Source organism: Camarhynchus parvulus, chromosome 2, assembly GCF_901933205.1.
Source record: "Camarhynchus parvulus chromosome 2, STF_HiC, whole genome shotgun sequence".
Taxonomy (NCBI): domain Eukaryota; kingdom Metazoa; phylum Chordata; class Aves; order Passeriformes; family Thraupidae; genus Camarhynchus; species Camarhynchus parvulus.
Window position 1 is genome coordinate 97,669,209 of NC_044572.1, and position 18,554 is coordinate 97,687,762.

General features: G+C 35.6%; 1 protein-coding gene across 1 annotated transcript in view; it reads right to left on the reverse strand.

Moving 5' to 3' along the window:
• LOC115917209 (cadherin-7) overlaps window positions 1–18,554 on the reverse strand; it is an 84,136-nt gene that overhangs the window by 29,550 nt on the left and 36,032 nt on the right. The window contains exons 4-7 of the mRNA XM_030970951.1: window positions 13,280–13,574; window positions 5,682–5,801; window positions 3,211–3,378; window positions 1,694–1,881 (exon numbers count right to left, since the gene is read on the reverse strand). Of these exons, the coding sequence (XP_030826811.1) occupies window positions 1,694–1,881; window positions 3,211–3,378; window positions 5,682–5,801; window positions 13,280–13,574 (771 nt within the window). The remainder of the gene's footprint in view (window positions 1–1,693; window positions 1,882–3,210; window positions 3,379–5,681; window positions 5,802–13,279; window positions 13,575–18,554) is intronic.

Consider the following 18,554-nt stretch of genomic DNA (forward strand, 5'->3'; position numbering starts at 1 on the left):
GTCCAATTCAGCTCCCTAGCTAAAATGATAATAGAAATAACAAATGCCAATTATTTGGTCCAATGTATAGCACTGAAATCAGGATACTCCAGGAACAAATACCATGACTACAAAACCATACTAAAAAAAAATGGAAATGAACTCACCAGTTCTCATGTTAGATCACTGAAGACCCTGACTGATTCAGTGCTGCTCATTGTGGCACTGGTAAATGTTCTCCCTCTAGGATAGGCACATTTCTTGTAAATCCTTGCCCAAAAACTTTAAATGAGCAAATTGAAGGAGACACACTGAATTTGGCTGTTGAACAAAAAGACTACTAACTTTTCATCACTTGTATTTCAAATGTGCTAAGCAGAAGTACATTTTGTAAAAAGCCTAAGATGGATGTTTTTTCCTTGAAAAAAGATTCACATTACACATATTATGATCTTTCAAGGGTGAACATACTTCATTTGTTGTGACATCTATGGATGATTACCAGCTCTCAACAGGTGTTAAGGGCATCAGAGAGTTAGCCCATTGCTTTGCAACATCTTGCACTCTTAACTTCCTTCAAAGAGAAATATAACTGAAGATTTATATGGCTAGAAGAGGAAATTGATACACCAGAGGAGGGGAAGAAACCCCAACACAACAAGACAAAAAGCCCCCCAGCAGACAGGTTAAGTTTTCAAAGATTAAAGACTATTTAGGGAAAAAAATCTATTATGGAATAATACTAAGTACAAACATAGATCCTTGTTTGGAAATATAGGTACATGTATTCCAAAATGCCAAGTCATTCCCACCCTTTAAGGATATTAAATTTTTGAGGAATCCATTCAGTGTAGGTAGCTGGGTAAGCAGCTGCAGTGGGAGCTGCAGGCTGAGTTCTGTGTGGGAAGCCCAGGCCATGAAATACCACCCTTTGCATAACAAAGAGACTTGCCAAGCATTCACATATTAAGAGTAGGAAATTATATGAGAGATTCTTCTAAGGTGTTGTACTTCTTTTACTGTTAAAAAAACCAAAAAGTTTCTTGAAAAATATTTGAGCATATTTTTTCTTCTTAAAAGGGTAGTCTAAAATGTGTTGCAGCAATGTGAGAAAGCTTAGTTTTAATAATTTTATATCAACATGATCTTTCAGTTTCATAATGCTTTCTAACTGCATATGTAGAAAGCTATGAAGAAAAAATACTTATTTAAATTTTCCAGAGTTTTTTAAAATAATATTTTAAATAATAAATGATCTTGTAAACCTACTACTTTTACTGTTATATAACTTTAAATTAATAATGTGTGCTTTCTGAATAGTACCACCTCAAATAAAGACATCCATATAATTATTTTTAAAGTTAATTTCAGGATCCATTTTTTATTTGGAGCTTCCATTTTTGCTGCAAGATACATTTTCACACTTTCTACTATTTAATACAAAGGCAAATGAGACTAAAATTTAGATTCCCATTCAAATGCAGTGCTTTAAAATGTACACTTCACAAGATACAGGTCTTGTCAAAGAAAATGCAGAATATTTTTCAGCATAAGTCATTAAAAACCTCCAAATCACACAGTCAAGTCAAGATGAAATATACCAATGGAAACATTTACAGCAGACAAGGCTCTAAGGAACAAAAGCTCCTACTTTCATCACCTGCCCCCATCTTGAAGAGTTCCAAACAGAATCAGAGGGTAAAATCAGACTCACCTTCTGAATAGTTATGATTCCCTCCTGAGTCTCTTTGTCAACAGAAACTTTGAATACTCCCAAGCCATCACCATCCACAATCTTGTACTCCATTTCAGCATTAGGTCCAACATCTGCATCTGCAGCTTTTATTCTGGCCACCACAGAAGCCACTGGCAAAGACTCTGGGACATTATACTGATATGATCCTGCAGAATTTAAAAATTTAATGAATTCAGAGTCTTCTGGGACTGAAAGCAAAAAAAAAAATCTAGCTTTCCTAAATCTACATTCCCTTAAATCCTGTGCCTGAACATTTACTCGGGCTACAAGAAAATATTCTTCACTTTTGAAACAAAATTGCCCTTTTTGCTAGGTTTTCCTTGTGATAGACTCTAATCACAACAAGCATAACTTCTTCATACAACAAGTACAAAGCAAAGATGCAAAAAATAAATTCAAAACTTAAATGCAAACTGTGATGTGAGTCCCTGATAATGCTGTTTTAGTTTGTTTACCAGAAAAGAGGAAAGAAAAGCAAGTAAGTAAAATAAAATCAATGTAAAAATGTATTATTCTATAGTTTATATCTCAATTAGGCAGTTCACAATCTGAATATCACTGGAAACTAATAGATATTAATTTCTTTAACAGTAAGTGCACCATCTTGAGAATTCTAGCTTTTTTTATTCAAGCATAAAATGATGTATATGCAGTCAAAAGGGCATCAGAGTGCACTCTGTAGCCAATAACACCCTCACCTTCAAACACAACTTCAGTTATTCTATTATTATTTCAAGCACTTGGTGGCTTGAAATAACAGGAAATCTATTATGTACAGATCTATTTTTTCCATCATTGGAGGTGAGGCTGGAGCTGACATGAATATATCCTTCACATTACTTTCTATGTTACCAGGTTTTGCTTTTTTTTCTTTTTATTAATAAAAAAGCACCCCAAACAGAACACTATGAATAAACTGAGCTCTTCTGGTTTGATCATACAACTGTGTACTCCTTCCTTTAGGTTAGGATGAGAGCCACCTTGGTCAAAGCAATCAAATGCAGGGAAGGTGACTTCCCAGCTCTTTGGTATTTAACTCTTTAGGAAACACTGTAAGCACATGGCAATGCCAAAGGAATACAAAGGATTAAGTGTCAAATTAAAGAATCCTGAAGCCTAACTGGAAAGACCTAAATATATTTTAGGATTTATTTTTTATTTACTCATAGAGACGAAGTAAAATACATCAATAAATGTCACTGCTGCTGTACACCATTTCAACTGATCTGGTATGCATGAAGCAAAGAAAAACAATGTTTACTAAACAACAACACAGTAATAATAATAATGATAATAATAATAATAATAATAATAATAATAATAATAATAATAATAATAATGTATTTCAGTCAGTGCTTAACAAAGAGCTTAACATGGAAAATAAGCACTTTCTGTTTAGAAATAGCACAGTGTGTAAAGAAAATAGCAGTGTTTAGGAATAACATTACAAGTCACATATTTACAAAGTAACTTACTGCGTGGAAAGCGGGGTGGGTTGTCATTAACATCAGTCAGGGTGACAGTTACAGATGTAGTCCCTGACAATCCCCCATTCTGCCCAACCATGTCCTTTGCTTGGATAACTAACAGGTACTGGTCCTTGGCTTCTCTGTCCATATTCGGAAGGGCAGTCTTGATAACACCTGCAGAAAGACAAGGTGTCAAGGATCGCACAAGCAAAAATATGCTACTGTAAAAGTTGAGGTTGCCTTTAAGAGGTAACCACAGATCAGTGATTGCAGCAAGAGTGGAATGAATGAATTCCAATACTAATATAACGGGATTTGACTAGGAGTTGCATTGACATACCATAAGCTTATTTTAAATAGTCACCAAACACACCAATTTTTATTTACTGGATAATGCAGTGCATGATTGTGGTTTTCAAGTATCTTCTCCCTGAACTAGTCTTCAAAATGTCTTGAGTAACACTTCCTTCCCTGGAAGATGTAATCTTCTGTATTTGATTTCCCATTCTTTTAGAGCTAGGAAGAACAGAATATTCTGCATTCATTTTTTAAATTCTAAGGTCAAGATTCATTTCACTATCTTTTGGACACCGATTCAAGACATTAACTCTTACCAATACTGATAACATGCCACACTTTGCAGATATATGAAATGTTCTTATTTTGCCATATATTGGGTTTACCAATATCCACTTCTAAAACACTGGCATAATTAAGAGATTTTTTTATTTAGTAATGAAATACTTAAATATCTAAAGTATTTTCTGTTATGTCCATTTGATGATCTGTGTAATTAATTAATTTGTAATTAACTGACATGAAATGAGAACTAGAAGAAAACACCATGTTCAATTCTTTCAGCTCTGCTGATATGCATCAAAAAATAAATATGCCTTCTCAAAATATGATGATTTTATGAATATTTCATGCCCAGTACAGAATACAGCTGCTAACCCTGATTTCCAGAGAGGCAGCCGTTTGCTACTCCAGCACTTAGTGTCAGCAGTAAAAGAAATATAAACAACCTAAATAAAGAAGAGGCACATGGGGACACATATCTCTTCATCTGCTATTTGTTGAATGTTAGTGTAGAGTTTTATTTCTTTTTTCCCTTATGAATGTTGGACTTGCCATTAATCACCTTTGGGTTGAAACATTTATTTCACCAACAGACTGCTTGGCACTATTTCACCCATTTTACAAGATATGTAAAAATACAATTAATATACAATTTAATAGTGTTATTGTTTCTACCTTGCTTTTTCCTGGCATGCTTGTTTTCCTGTCATAGTTAAATTACCAGGTAAAGTTACCCAATCATTTGGAAGCAAACTGTCATGCACACAGGAAATCTGAGTATCACATCAAAGTGACAAAAATGTATGCAAACATTTCAGTCTGAATTCTTCAAGATTTTTATTTAGCAGAAACTACCATATTATTTTTCACTGGCTGCCTGTAGCCATCATCATAATATACATGGTACATAAATACACATGGAGAGGGAGAAAGAGAAACAGAGAGAAAACCACTATGAATCATACTCATTGGAGGGAAAAGGACAGTGCTATATATCCCTGCTGAGCATGGATCTGCTGCAATATGAAGGTAATTATAGTAGTTATTTCTGCAAATTTAGATGTTGCTAAATAGAGTGTGACTTTTTGGTCACAATATTGGGACTCAGGTCTGATTCACATCACAGATTGTTTGTGATTAAAAGGGTGATATTTTTTCTCTTTTGTCTCAGTTTGGTTATATCCAAAATAAATATTATAACTCTTCTCCTTGTAGGTGTAAGTGAAGGCTCAAGCACTAAATTGAAATGAACAGAACAAAAACCTACTTTCCTGCATTATGAAATGATCCAGCAGAATGGGTAATATTTATTAAACTAACAGAGGATTAAAGGCTGCATTTGGTTGTGGCTTAAAAATGTTCACAAAATTTCAAGCAAATTGTAAAAATAAAGTTTCACCAGCAACATGCTTTGAAAGTGGCAGCAAAATATTATATCTGATAAGCATAAGAAGCACAGTGTTTTCTTCTTCAAATTAATGAAGAAGGGATTCATTTTTCACAACAAAACTTCACTTTGAAAAGTAGGATGGAGAGTAATTGAGCCTTAAATACATTCTTATGGAACCTGGCTATGTGGCATTTAGATATTTCTGAAATCTGAAAAAATGTTCAATGAGTTTTGAAATTTTCACTGATAAAAGAGATGACACTGGGCAGCAGACCAAGTAGCTGATAGATTGAAAAGACAATAAATTCTATTCCAGCAAAGTCTGTTTATTACATAGCTCAGACATGTGGTTTTCATAATGCACTCTAAACAATAAGAGATTAAATTATCAACAAAACCCAAATGTATTAAATTAACAAAAAGATCATATTAATAAGTTCCTAGCAAGTTTTAATGCCCATTTTCCTCTTTTTCTCAGCATTACTGCAAAGGGTTTATGTAAATTTACCTGTTTTGGGCTCCACAGAGAAATAAGGCTGTCCTTGCAATATGCTGTAAACCACTCGAGCACTGTTGCCGTAAGTAGGATCATCTGCATCAGTGGCTGTCACTTGAACCACAGAGGTACCTGTAAAATGTTTGAGGGACTGTTGCACATGAAAGATAGAAAAATCTGAACTACACTTACTCTATATGCTGTGCCAGTACATATCTGGAACAGGGTGAGGTGGCTTTGCACAATTGCTCATCATTTCCATGCTGACTCTGTTTACTGTACCAGATTCTATTTGTAAACTGATAGTATCAGCTACTACAGAATTCCATCTTCCCAAATAGTCACAAGCATTGACTCACAGCAGTAAAATCATCTCACTCATTAGCTCCTCCTCTCCATCTCTGTCTTTGCCTGGTGGAGGATATGTCAGCAAAATTTCAGTAATGATGGTGAAGCCTGAAGTCTTTTTGAGTATGAAATACAGTAGTAGTAGTTTTCTTTTTAAGAGAAGTCTGCTTGCTGAAATTGTAATAACTCATTAGAAATTCAAATATACATACATATATATGTTTTACAAATTTTGATAAATGTACACAGAGTTATTGTTAGCCTATAAAATTATTTACTGCTTCATAAAGAGTTGGCTGAAGAGTTTCTTTCTCAGCTCAGAGAAAATCTGGTGAAAGTGATATCTAAATTCCTTTAAAAAGCAATAATTTCCCTCAATGATTTGCAATGCTAATTTCCTTCAATATATCTGCAATATCAATTGTGGTAATCTACTGTGTAAAGATTCCTCAAGCAAAAAAATGTCTCTATTTTAACAGGAGTAAGAAAGAAAAATTTCTAACTGGCTAACAAGAAGGTTATGTCTTGTGAGGATCTCATTCTTCATTCATCTCCTATTCATTATGTTCTCCATGTCAGTTCCCATTTGTTTTGTTCTAGACAACAGCTTTCATGGTGTATGCTGAGAGCAGAATAAAATAACACTTGGACCCAGGGCCTTGGCCATGGTCACCACCCTTTGATAGACAGAAAAGATTATTTTTTCTCACTGGCAGATTGTCTGTAACATTCAGACCTTCCATTGAACAGCACAGGGACTCATTTGGAGGTAAGACTGCAAATTAATATTGTATCAATTTGGCAGATGCTCAGTAAAAATCTTCAAGAGAGGATTAGATTGCTTCATGGGCTTTATTTATTCACACAATTAGAGAAAAGCATTTTTTAAACACAATGTTCATTTTCTCAAAGGACTTGTTTTTGACATGTGAAAATGAGACTAGCAAGCCTTGAAGTCACTTTTTAAGAACAAACTGCAATAGCAAGTTTACAGGGTGAACTTAAAATAAATAGCATTCTGGTCAGTTTTACTTGGAATTTTCAGGAAATGGGAGAAATCTCTGAAATTATTTTTATCTTATATAGTATATCACCCATCCATTTTCCTCATCTTTTCCATTCTCAGTCAAGTAGGACATCATAAATGGAACCTAGGACTGAAACTTTGGAGAAAGGATTAAGTGCAGCCCTCCATAAAATGGAACAGACTGCAAAGGATGGGTCCTGCTTGAAAGAATTCTGACCAGAAATGATCATTTGTAAAAGAAATTTATTGAGGTTATGGCCTAATTAGCCCACATTCCTGATCTCTATTCCTGAAGTATCCATGACAAAGTAGTATGGTTGCAACTTTATTTAAATGCAATTTTTCTGTCTTGTGACTGGTCTAATATTTTTGGACAGGGAAAAGGTTCTTCCCAACCTGAAATTTCGCATGCAACTATTAAGTAGATGGAAATTTTAAAAAGAAGGTTGCTAGTTAATTCATCAAGTCATTTATCAGTTTTGCAACTTAAAATACATCCATTTTCTGTTCACCAGTAACTAAGAGCTTTGATTCAGTATGTCAAAGTGATTTTACAGATTACTCTATGATGTAATTTCATACAGGGACCTATTTTAAACTTGCCAAAGTCTATCCAGCTTTTGAGAACAAGGGTATAGTAATGACTGTTTGACATCCTGTTTTCTTAGTGAAAGCCAGGCTTACCACATTTACAAAGTCACTAAGCCCTGCCAATGAAGCTTACAATGTCTGCAAATATTGGCAAAAGTGCTTATAAACCTCTCACACAGTTATGTCTTTCCCCCTGCTCTTGCTGCTTTCAAGGGCCCCAGACCAATACAAGATCAAAGAAATTACAAGCGCTGCAATCTCAGCACAGACATTTTCAAAATGCTGCAAGTTTAGAAGTGCTTGTTTGCTGTAAAAATCTATTGATGTAGCAAACAAACCCTCTACATTTCAGGAGATGAATAAAGTCATTATCTGAATTTGATTGTGTCTCTCCTAAAACACATGGATCCTTCAGAAAAGGGTGGATTTTAAGAAGAAATTCTAACATCAAATCTTTCTGTGATAATTCCATTTAAATGTAATCAGTAACTAAAAAACAATGATACTTTTCCAGTCCCTCTGTGCTAATCAACTTCTTCTGAACATCAGTGGGGGAAAGATCTAAAACTAAAACCCATTATATTGTCATTATTTCTTTGTTAATTGCACACACACCAAAAAAAAAAAAAAAAGAGAGCTTTTAAAGCCCCATGCTGAGAGGGAGATTTCTGCACACCATTTTTTTCAAGAATATGCAAGATAACAGAAGGTATTCTAATTATGTGAAAAGTCCTATGTGTAGGAAATCTGTTCCAAGGAAACAAAATACACAGAAAGATCTGTATTTGTGGATTTCCAGAGATTTTTTCCAGAAGAAGCAGATTGCTCTTGAAGAAAAAGAATTCCTTCAGAGTAGGATAACTGCCATGTACTGCTGTTCTAATCTTTCTGCAATGGATTGATGTCAAACTAAAATACTTACTTCCCTTTTAAAAAAACCCAAATCATAAAGTTGTGGGGATACTTATGGATAGTAAATAAATCTAAAAGTGAGGGAATATGGGTAGTTGCATTGTAGTTCCAAGTACATCACCTTAGAAGAGTTTGTGTTCCTGCACTGAAATTGTCTTCTTTGTGTCTGTGAATGCTTTGCCTCACCCTCCAGCAGAGACAATCAGCTGCCATACCTGCATCCAAGGCTAAGACTTGCGGGTAACAGGGACAGTCAACAAATAGTACCACACCTTTACTCCATCCAACAAAATGAGTGTTCCAATAAATCTTGTTTAGTCACCATTGTTCAGAGCCCTGGAGCACAAGTGTAGACAGGACACTGACTCTACCCCAAACTTTCATAAGTGTCTTAATATAAACTGGGGCTTTGCAACTATAACTTAAAACATTAGTTACAGATATTACTCACAAAATATTCCTATGTGTATTTTGTATGGGTTTAAAAAATAAGCATGCATTATTTATTTAAAAAATAGCTTTCTTTTTTAAGTATGGATTCCTCAAAAATATTTTTCTCTACAGTTATGTCTTTTTAACAAAATTTGGATATCAGATCATTAAAAGGAATTCTACATGTAGCAACATCATAAAACTTTTCAACAATTGTAGCAAATACTGAGAAAAAATCTGTGCTGCTTATTAAAGTGCTTCACATAATTATTTTCTTGATAGTAGTTACAGACTTAATTCTGTGTGACTGGTACAGATTCCTGGTTTTATTTTCAATATTTTTTAGGATAATTTGTAACATAATGTTTACTAGATATTGATAGAGATTACTAAATTACAGTAATCTCAGAACTTGACCTATTAACTCTGATATTAAGGTAAAAGGATGGGAGGATATTTGCAGAGAGGATCTTGTATTTAGAATGCTATTTGTACTTAAATTTAGCCAAGTCAAAGCTCAACAATGTTCGTGACACACTGCAGAGTTTAATCTTTTCTGTGATAGGAAGAGAAAAAGCTAAACTTGTTGCTGAAAATTGAGTTGGAGATCCTTCAACTCAATTTCCATTGGGAAATCCAATGGATCCATTTTGAATGTCTAAGTGCATTATTTTAGAAACCTCTACAGAGCTTTTTAGAAAGCTTGCTAGTAACTTGCAGGATATTTTATGCAAATTTTGAAATAATGTTTTATGAAAAATGATTCTGTGACTTCTGTTTTAATATTGGTGAGATCATTCAAAATAAAACTGGTTTCTAAAACTAGAATAATTTAAAAAATGCACAATTTTTAAAGCACACAAACTCTTATCAATTGAATTGTAGCCACATTAACAAATTGAAAATAGACCTTTAAGGCTGTCAGTTATTAAAAGTATTAATTTATGTCAATTAATGATATTCACTATGCCTAACATACAGAACCATTCCATGATAGCATCACATCTCTATGTGGTATCAGCTGCTACTAAAAACATTAAACACCTTTACTATCAAGTTATCCAGAATTCTTGCATGATCCTTACGTACAACAATCTAGACTGGTTCTGCTCACTACTTTCTGGTATTTTTGTGCTTCCACCACCAGGTCACACCCACAGCTGATGCAGCAACACTTCCACAGCCTTTCCCCTCCAGGAGTGTGAAAGGGGAGAGTCAGAACCCAACCCTCTTCAGCTCCTCCCTCCCCTCCCACAGCCTCATTATGTTGCCTTCACTTGGAGAAAAAACTCAAGAATGGTCCCAGCTAAGTAGCAAGGTCAGACAAAGGGAAGCAGAGGTGGCTTAGGCTTGGAGAGGCACTTCGTGCAGACTCTCAAGGCCCACTACACACCGTATTGAAGATATAAGCCTGATACAGTGCTTTTGCTTTCTTTACATTGTTATATAATTCAGGTATTTCTATCCATCTCAGTCAGGGGAGATATTTGTTGTGCTGGGTAACAAGCAAAGCTCTTGATATGGCTGGAGAGCAGAGAAGATTAAACAAACCAAAACTATGCTGGGCATTGGAATTCTCATCCCTACTTCCCTCGGTTATAACTCAAACAGATCAGTATTCCTTTTGTTTGAAATATAATGCTGCTCAGTTTTTTAAGTACCAGACACACTTAAAAAAAATATGACAAAAACTAATCCTTATGATTTTCAGATAAGCCATATCTTTGGGGGTTTTGCCATGAATAGATTTATAAGCCATCAAGATATTTACTCTGTTCAGGATAATCAATATAATTGGGCCTGACCCAAATATAATTTAAACCTGACCTGAAGTCATTTCAAATAAAAGAAGAGAATTGACTTCAATTAGCCTTAGATAATGTCCAAAAATATTTGTCAAATAAAATACAGAACCATTATACTTGCATAACCAGTCTGTAGGTTAAAGGTTATAGTTTTCATAGCTTTATACTTAATTTGGGTTTGTAATCCTGTGATCTCTTTCATTTCCTTTAATATCCAATTAAAAATCCTTGTCATGGATACAATTTTAAATAAAATAGGAGAGAGATACTTTGTATCTCCTTAATATTTCATGGATGCTCTAGGTGATTAATTAAAAATTATGTTATATGAATAAAGTATGAATTGCTGTAACTATGTAAGACAAAATGCAGCAAAATGCAACAAAGTGTGACAAAGGAATTTCATGTTAATCCTTAACTCTGTAACAATGCAGTATTTGCTCGGTGTGGGATACTAACCATGAAGATGTTTAAAATGTGCAGTTTCAGGAAGTTCATGAATCTGAAACCACCCTTAGTCGACACAAATTTCAGAGAGTGCACTAGTCTCAGTTAATAATTTGGCATAATACTTACCCGAATCGAAAATACATTTGGTGTTGCACAGTCCATGTGGGAGAAAATATCTTTTACTCCTTTATGATGTAAAGATTCAACAAAATATGCAAAGCAGCTCATTTTGAAAAATAGTCCTTATATTCTCCACTGCACACAGTGCACTCCCCATAGATTGATTTCCAATATATTTTTGAAACAAATGGAGCATAGGTAGGAGTAGAGGTATGGATTTGTATGTGTAAGTAAACCTCATATATCTGTAGTAGTTGTCTGTACATCAATATGCCAGTGCAAGAAAAGACAGAGGTAAGAAATGCAAAAGTAAAATATGGAGATAATTTCTTTTCAGGTCAAAAGAAAAAAGTGGAAAAAAAATTCTAATAGTTGCTGCATGCTACACCTTTCTTAAATAATCTTATTCTAAAGTAAAAGAGCATCTTAATTAAAAAAAAAAGATGTATTTTAACACAAAATATTTTTGAAGTGTATTATTTAGGTTTTACAGTCTTAAATTATCTGTTGTCTAGATTTTTTCAAAGTTCAGAAGTAAAAAGTTCTCAGCAATGTATCACAAGTTCATCTCCTCCCTGTTACTCTGCAAAAGCTGTGGTGTATGTCTTTCTTCCAAGGCTAGTATTGCCTCTTCGGCCACCCACATAGTACTCGAGTGACAAACAGCAAATGCCAAGTATCAAAGAGAAATAGTATCTATGCTCACTGCTTAGTAAAATAAATGTATAGAAAACTCATTAGCAATGTTTTACTTCTCTTCTATTGACTCCTAAGCTGAGTTTGAAATATATAAGCAATGTTTGCTACTGATTGCTGCAGGGCACTTAGGTAGGGAAGATTCTTTTTCTCTCTAGCTCAAATTTAGATGCATTGTTTAACATTCAAAACCACAGGAGATCATACTGAGGAAACCATAGCAAATTTTATGCCCAGCCTTCTGTAAGAGTAACACATTTTAACATGGTTTAAAATCAGTTAAGCAAAGAAAATCTTTATTTCAATCAGCACAGAACTCTCTCAGGTTGAAGTGGGCCTTCCCATATACATATTTGTAGTAAAGTAGGGGTCTTTTTTGTTTTGTTTGTTTTCTTTTTTTTTCTTCTTGTTTTTGTTTGGTTGGTTGGTCAGGATTTTTGTGCTTGCATTTATAATTTCATCTTAAAGTAACATTTACTGAAACATCTCTGGGCCAAGCCTTAATCTGGTCTGAAAGAGTCAGCTTTCAAAGGAACAGTGGCACCTGACAATGGATGAGCATTTGGTCACTTTATAAGGAAGACACAGTGGATTTGATTTTGAAATTCTTCCCTAATTCAAATTCAGGAAAAAATCAGCATTTCTTAGTTTCCAACAAAGGATCTGAAGCCTCTAAGACCCATTCTTCTCTGATTTTAGTAGAAGTTTGAGCTATCTCAAGTTGTACCGCAGTTCCTGCTGCTTGCCTATATTCCCCAGAAAATGGAATTTCAGTGTAAGGAAAAATATCCAATAAAATATCACTAAAATGTGCAAAACTTACAAAAAAGATAATGCTATTCACTCATAGGAACTGTAAGAGTTTGTTATGAACAGACCTTATCTGAATGAAGTTATAAATTATAATTTCTGAGTACCATAACATAGGTGTGAAACTTATTACTGTTAATGGGAATTATAAAACAAAGCCTCTGGGCCCTGGAATGAGAAATGCACTATAAAATGGTTATCTGAATACTTGCATAGCTATTTGAGTTTCACAACATTTTTGAAAGGGTAAATACTTAATCTAGCATGTTATTTCCAGTTTAGTCTTGAAATATCTAACTGTTGCAGGTGCCTCATAGATAATTAAGTAGCTTAGCGTGAAACAGTAAAAAATAATGAAACTTTTAAAAAGGCAATAGGAACAAATTTCCCACAACACCAACAGTGTATTTTACACTTACCCACAGGAGACATCTCAGGAACTCCAGCAGTGTAGGGACCATCCAGAAATTTTGGCTCATTGTCATTGATGTCCTGAATCTTAATGACGAACTCAGACTCTGGCTCCACGGGTTTATTAGTCAGCCTATCTAGAGCTTGTGCTCGGAGCGTGTAGTAGGCCTGCTCCTCTCGATCCAGCCTCTTTGTAGCATGAATATCCCCCGTGTTCTCATCAATAATGAAAATGGAACTTGCCCCTTCGCCTGACAAGATGTATTTGATGGAACCATCTCCTTTATCAACATCAGAGTGAAGCTGGTGAAAAATTGATGAGAGATGAGATTAACTTACAAGAGAGTCAGTGGCATGGAGATATGTAAAAAAATAATTCCTGTGTTGAGCAGTAGTACATGAAATTTTATTGTTCCTGGAAATATAAACTGAATGTTATCACACACGGAATGTGTGTGACCATTACAATCTGTAAATTTGCTCCTTTTAGCACAAAATCTTCATTCTTTCCTACAAAAAATCTCACTCTTCTCATGCCAGATTTTTACAGGCAAACACATACACATGTATGATCATAACCATGACTTCATTCCTGTCTGAATTTAATCACATTTCTCTCTTCAGCTTATAATCCTTCTGAAGGGTGAGACTTCAAAGAAATGGCAGTATAAACTTCATGTCAGTGTGTGTTTGCTTTTGTGTTTATTTATGTATTTTATCAGTGTTTACTGCAGAGAGCAGTAAACTATGTCAAATATTCCTCATGAGGGAAAGCAGCAGGTACTTATCTCTCCACTCTCATGACCAGTGACAGAATTCAAGAGAATGGCATGGAGCTAAGTTAGGGGAGGTTTACGTTGGATAGCAGGAAAGTTTTTCAATAAAAGGGTTGTTGGGCACTGGAGCAGGCTCTCCAGGGAAGTGGTCACAGCACCAAGCCTGGCAGAGTTCAAGAAGCATTTGGACAATGTTCTCAGGTACTTGGTGTGATTCTCATGGTTTCCTGTGCAAGGCCATGGGTTGGACTTGTTTATCTTGATGGGTCCCTTCCAGCTCAGCATATTCTATGATTCTATGAAAGGAGGTAAAATGTACTGGTTGATAAATTGCTCACTACTATCTGATGGGCCTGTAACTTCAATTCCTCACTTCCATATCTTCCTTTTCATGATCTCATTACAGAAAAATGCAGACTCTGAGAAAGACCAAGGTGTCCTGGCACTTTTGGAAGTACACAGCGTGGAAAGCCAGGTGTGGTTTCCCTGGGGCTACTTGTAGAAGGCACACAAGAAGTACATTTCAGCAGGTCAAAATGTGTCTTCCATTAGAAAAGCAAGATAGGTTTACAGAAAGAAAATGTTTTTCCTCATCACTCAAGGTATTTTAACTTACAGAGCAGAATTCCACAGGTTTTCTACCTCTTTTACATTCGCCAAGTTTCATCTTCCTGCTAGAGAACACAGACTCAAACACCTATTACATACTTCTCAAACTTGCATCAAGACTGTAATTGATCTGGATATCATGTTATAGTAACATGCACATATGATATATTTAATACTGTACAAGTGAAAAGAATCCCAGTAAAATTTAAAGTACTTTCTTGCTTGTAAAAGTGGATTAATTTGTAAATAGCTGAAGATAGTGTTAAATATGCTTGGGTTTTTCTATCTCATATCTTCTTTGTACCTGCCCTAATTCCATGTTATCTTGAGTTTGGAGGTACATTCACTGACATCACCATCTCCACCACAATTTCCATCACTAACTTTTTTTTTCTCTCTGTTAGGAGTATCACTGTAACAGTATTCACTTCCCAAATACATGCAGAAAATTGTTATCTTGGGCATGACTTAGCACAGCTGCAAAATATTTTCCTATTTCAGTGGGGAAGTATTCATGCTCAGTTCTGAATTTTTCAGCTGGATAAAAAGCTGCCTATTTGTTACACATTATTTCACTTACACTGTTTGGACATCTAATACTTATGCAATTACAGTGCACTCCTCTCTTTTAAGACAGAAATGGAATCCGGAGCTTTGGACTGGATTAGAAAAACAGAAGTAAGGTATCTAAATCAGATTAGCTACATTATTTTGAAATATGGTTTATCCTTATTCTGCTGCTACCTAAATCCAGAGACACCTAAAGAAGCCTAAGATTTCTTTGGTGGAGTTCCCCGAATATTTAAAGCCCTACTTCTCTGCACACCCAGGAATAAACAGTGCTGACACTGAGCAGGCCAAGGTAAAATGGATCTCACATTCAGGCTCTTTCGAGATCCACAGCACTGAGTATTCCTCAGTCCCAGTGGCTGGGGTTTATTGAACAAACCATACCTCTGTTCAACTCACACATCTGAGAGCTGGGGCTTTCAATGATTTTCAAACTTGACTGGAAGAAGTATCCATCTTCCCTACAGAGGAGCAGTGGCCTGTGCAAGTAAGAATCTGTCTAACTTGTCTTTGATTTTGTTTGACCTTTTTTTCCTTCCTCTTTCTTTCTCTAATACCTGCTTCAGGGTGCATATGTATCCTGTGTGCTACAGAGGAACTGTCTGTGTTTCCCTACATAGCCAGAATCCTACAGTCTAGACTGACATGCTGAATATCACATTTCACAAGAACTGAGGTTATGGGATACAAGAATTCCATGCCTTTAAGTGTTTTCTCCATACCCCATATTCTAGCTGGTCTTTCTGGGGGGGCTGAGACTCTCACATTCTCCCTGTAAAGGCTGTTCCACCTTTTCTGGCACACCTTAGGATGGATGCTAGATGAGAGAAAAGCAGAGGACACCAGCATACCCAGCATTTCATCAGGCAGAGCAGTTTTCTGAATGTCAGAGATGTACAAGTAAATGTCTTCAAGCAGAGAAAGGAAAGTTTGCACATCTCAGTTGCTGAGAGCAGCACAGTGATGTCCCATGGTGATGGAGCTGAGCCCATCAGCACACCACAGTGCTCTAAAACTGCAGGGCTGCGCAGCCTACCTTTCACCTTGTATCTGCATCCTGCCCTATCCCAAATAACTAACCAGCACTGCTTTGAAAAAAATTAAAAAGAGACCTTCAGGGGAGAGACCAGTAAATCCTTGAAGATGTACTGAGCAAGGCTTTCACATCCCAGGGAAAGGAGAAATTCTGTAGTTTCAGCATTTCCCATTTGCTCTCTCAGTGGCTTACTGATTAACAACACATTGTTCTTTAAGGAGTTCCACTTTGAGGTCCATAAATCTCCTCATGGATTGCACTACAGTGGCTGGTGACCTGGAGTGAAATGCTGAGCAGAAGACTCTTTTTGGAACAATGCCTTGGTAAGAAAACTGCTACCACATGGATTAGTAAAGTGATTAGTGAGGACCTTTGTTATTCCAAGGTTAAAGCTCTGGAACTGCAAACTTCTTTGCATCTTTTATTAAAGCTTTGTTCTACTAAGCATTTAAAACTGTGCTGGCCCATGCTCAAATTAGTAACGTACCATTCTCTACCTACTTAACCCCAGGAAGGTGATATAGCTCAAGATTTAGTTTATCTTTGGCACTATGGAACGATCAATTCAGTGTAAAGCACTCTAAAGAGATTTTTTCAACATTTCCATATGCTTTTTAGAGGAGATCTGAGAAAACTTAAAAGTACAGTATAAGAGAACAACACAAAAAAGAAAAAAAATGTACTTTGCTGAAAATATTGAGAATTTTGATGCAGTTTTCATGTCACTTATATTCCAGTTTCACACAACATAATTCTTCCATACAGTGATCTTCAAAGTCATTAATGCAGAGGCATCAATGCTCTGTAACTATGAACAAAATTTTTGAATTCGAATGTCCTGTATCATGTTCACAGCTCTGCTACTAGCAAACATGACTGCAAGCTACCGTGGTTCCAGCTATTTAATTTAACATCATAGGAAGTGAGAAGTACAATTTTCCATATAATGTTGGCTTTAGAAAACACTTTATATATTTTTTGCTGTTGTCAGGTTTTTTGTTACTTTTGTTGTTGTTTTCAGGTATTCTTTGCCCCTTTTTTATAGAAGAAATATATTAAATAATAAGATCTGGGATTTTTATTTATTCTTGTTATTAATTTGGCAACAATTATATAGGATGATATTAGTCCTCAGGACAGTAGTACTTTGCAGGAAGATTCCAGAAAGCATCTCTGGCTGTGCCATCTGCTAGCTTGTCTTTCATTCCTCCCACTTTCTACAGGGCCATTCTAGTAGGAGACAGAACTATGTTCAATCTGTAGATGCACATGGGGACTATTACTTCAGAAGTAGAGAGGCTCAAGATAAAGTCACTTCCAAATTGTTTTTTCAAGAGACATGGAGGATTCAAGGATTCACTGGGTGAATCTCATCTGGTTCCATTCTGGGTCATTCCAGACAATTCCTCTTTCAGAATCAGTTTGCCATAGATATTGTAAATAAAACACCCTGTTTTCAGAAAGAGGAATGGTAGAGACAGAGCATTTGTATGCTTCCAATCCATTTCATCCATTGCCACCTCCACACAATATCCATAACAGTGGCTCTCCAGTTTGCCTTGCCTTTCAACTTGCCTTATTTTCAGTATAAGATTCATGATCCAGTTCTTGTATGCTGATCCTACAGCTTTTTTGTTACACACTGAATATATTTAACATGAAGATTCTAAGAGTTCTGGATTTGGGTGATCCCTGCGTATACAAGAGTACATGAGAACAGGAAAGTGAAGCAACAATCCTCTAGAGAGAGAGAGATGATGTATTTTTTACCAGGAGGATAACTTTTGATGTGCTAGGAAAGTTAGCAGAGAGCAAACAGATCTAATAATAAAAGCCACATAAGCCTTGTTGAGGCAGAGGGACAATGTACATAAAACGTGAACTTTTTCTTGTTCTTTAGAAGATAATTTATTGTTGACTCTGAACTCAAGCTAAAAAAGCACTTAATCTCTTCAGGCTCTGAGTTTTAGAAAATACTTGCTGGATATGTGTGAGAGCAGGCAGCAGTCAGCTTCACTAAAGAGCAAAGGTGTTATTACCTTAACTCTTTTCATAAACCCAATTTTTTCTCTGATTTTTTTGGCCCTACAGCAATATAGCTTACTCTATTGTCTCCCCTAATGCATTTATGTCTATGTGGACTTTTAGGCTGTTAATTATTCTAGGGAAACCTACATAAAAGATTTTTCAAAATTCTCAATACTCAACAGCTTCTAGATATTGCCTATTTTAAAATCTGTACAACTAAAGATGATACCCTTTAGTATTACTTGCCATTAAAGTAATAAAGCA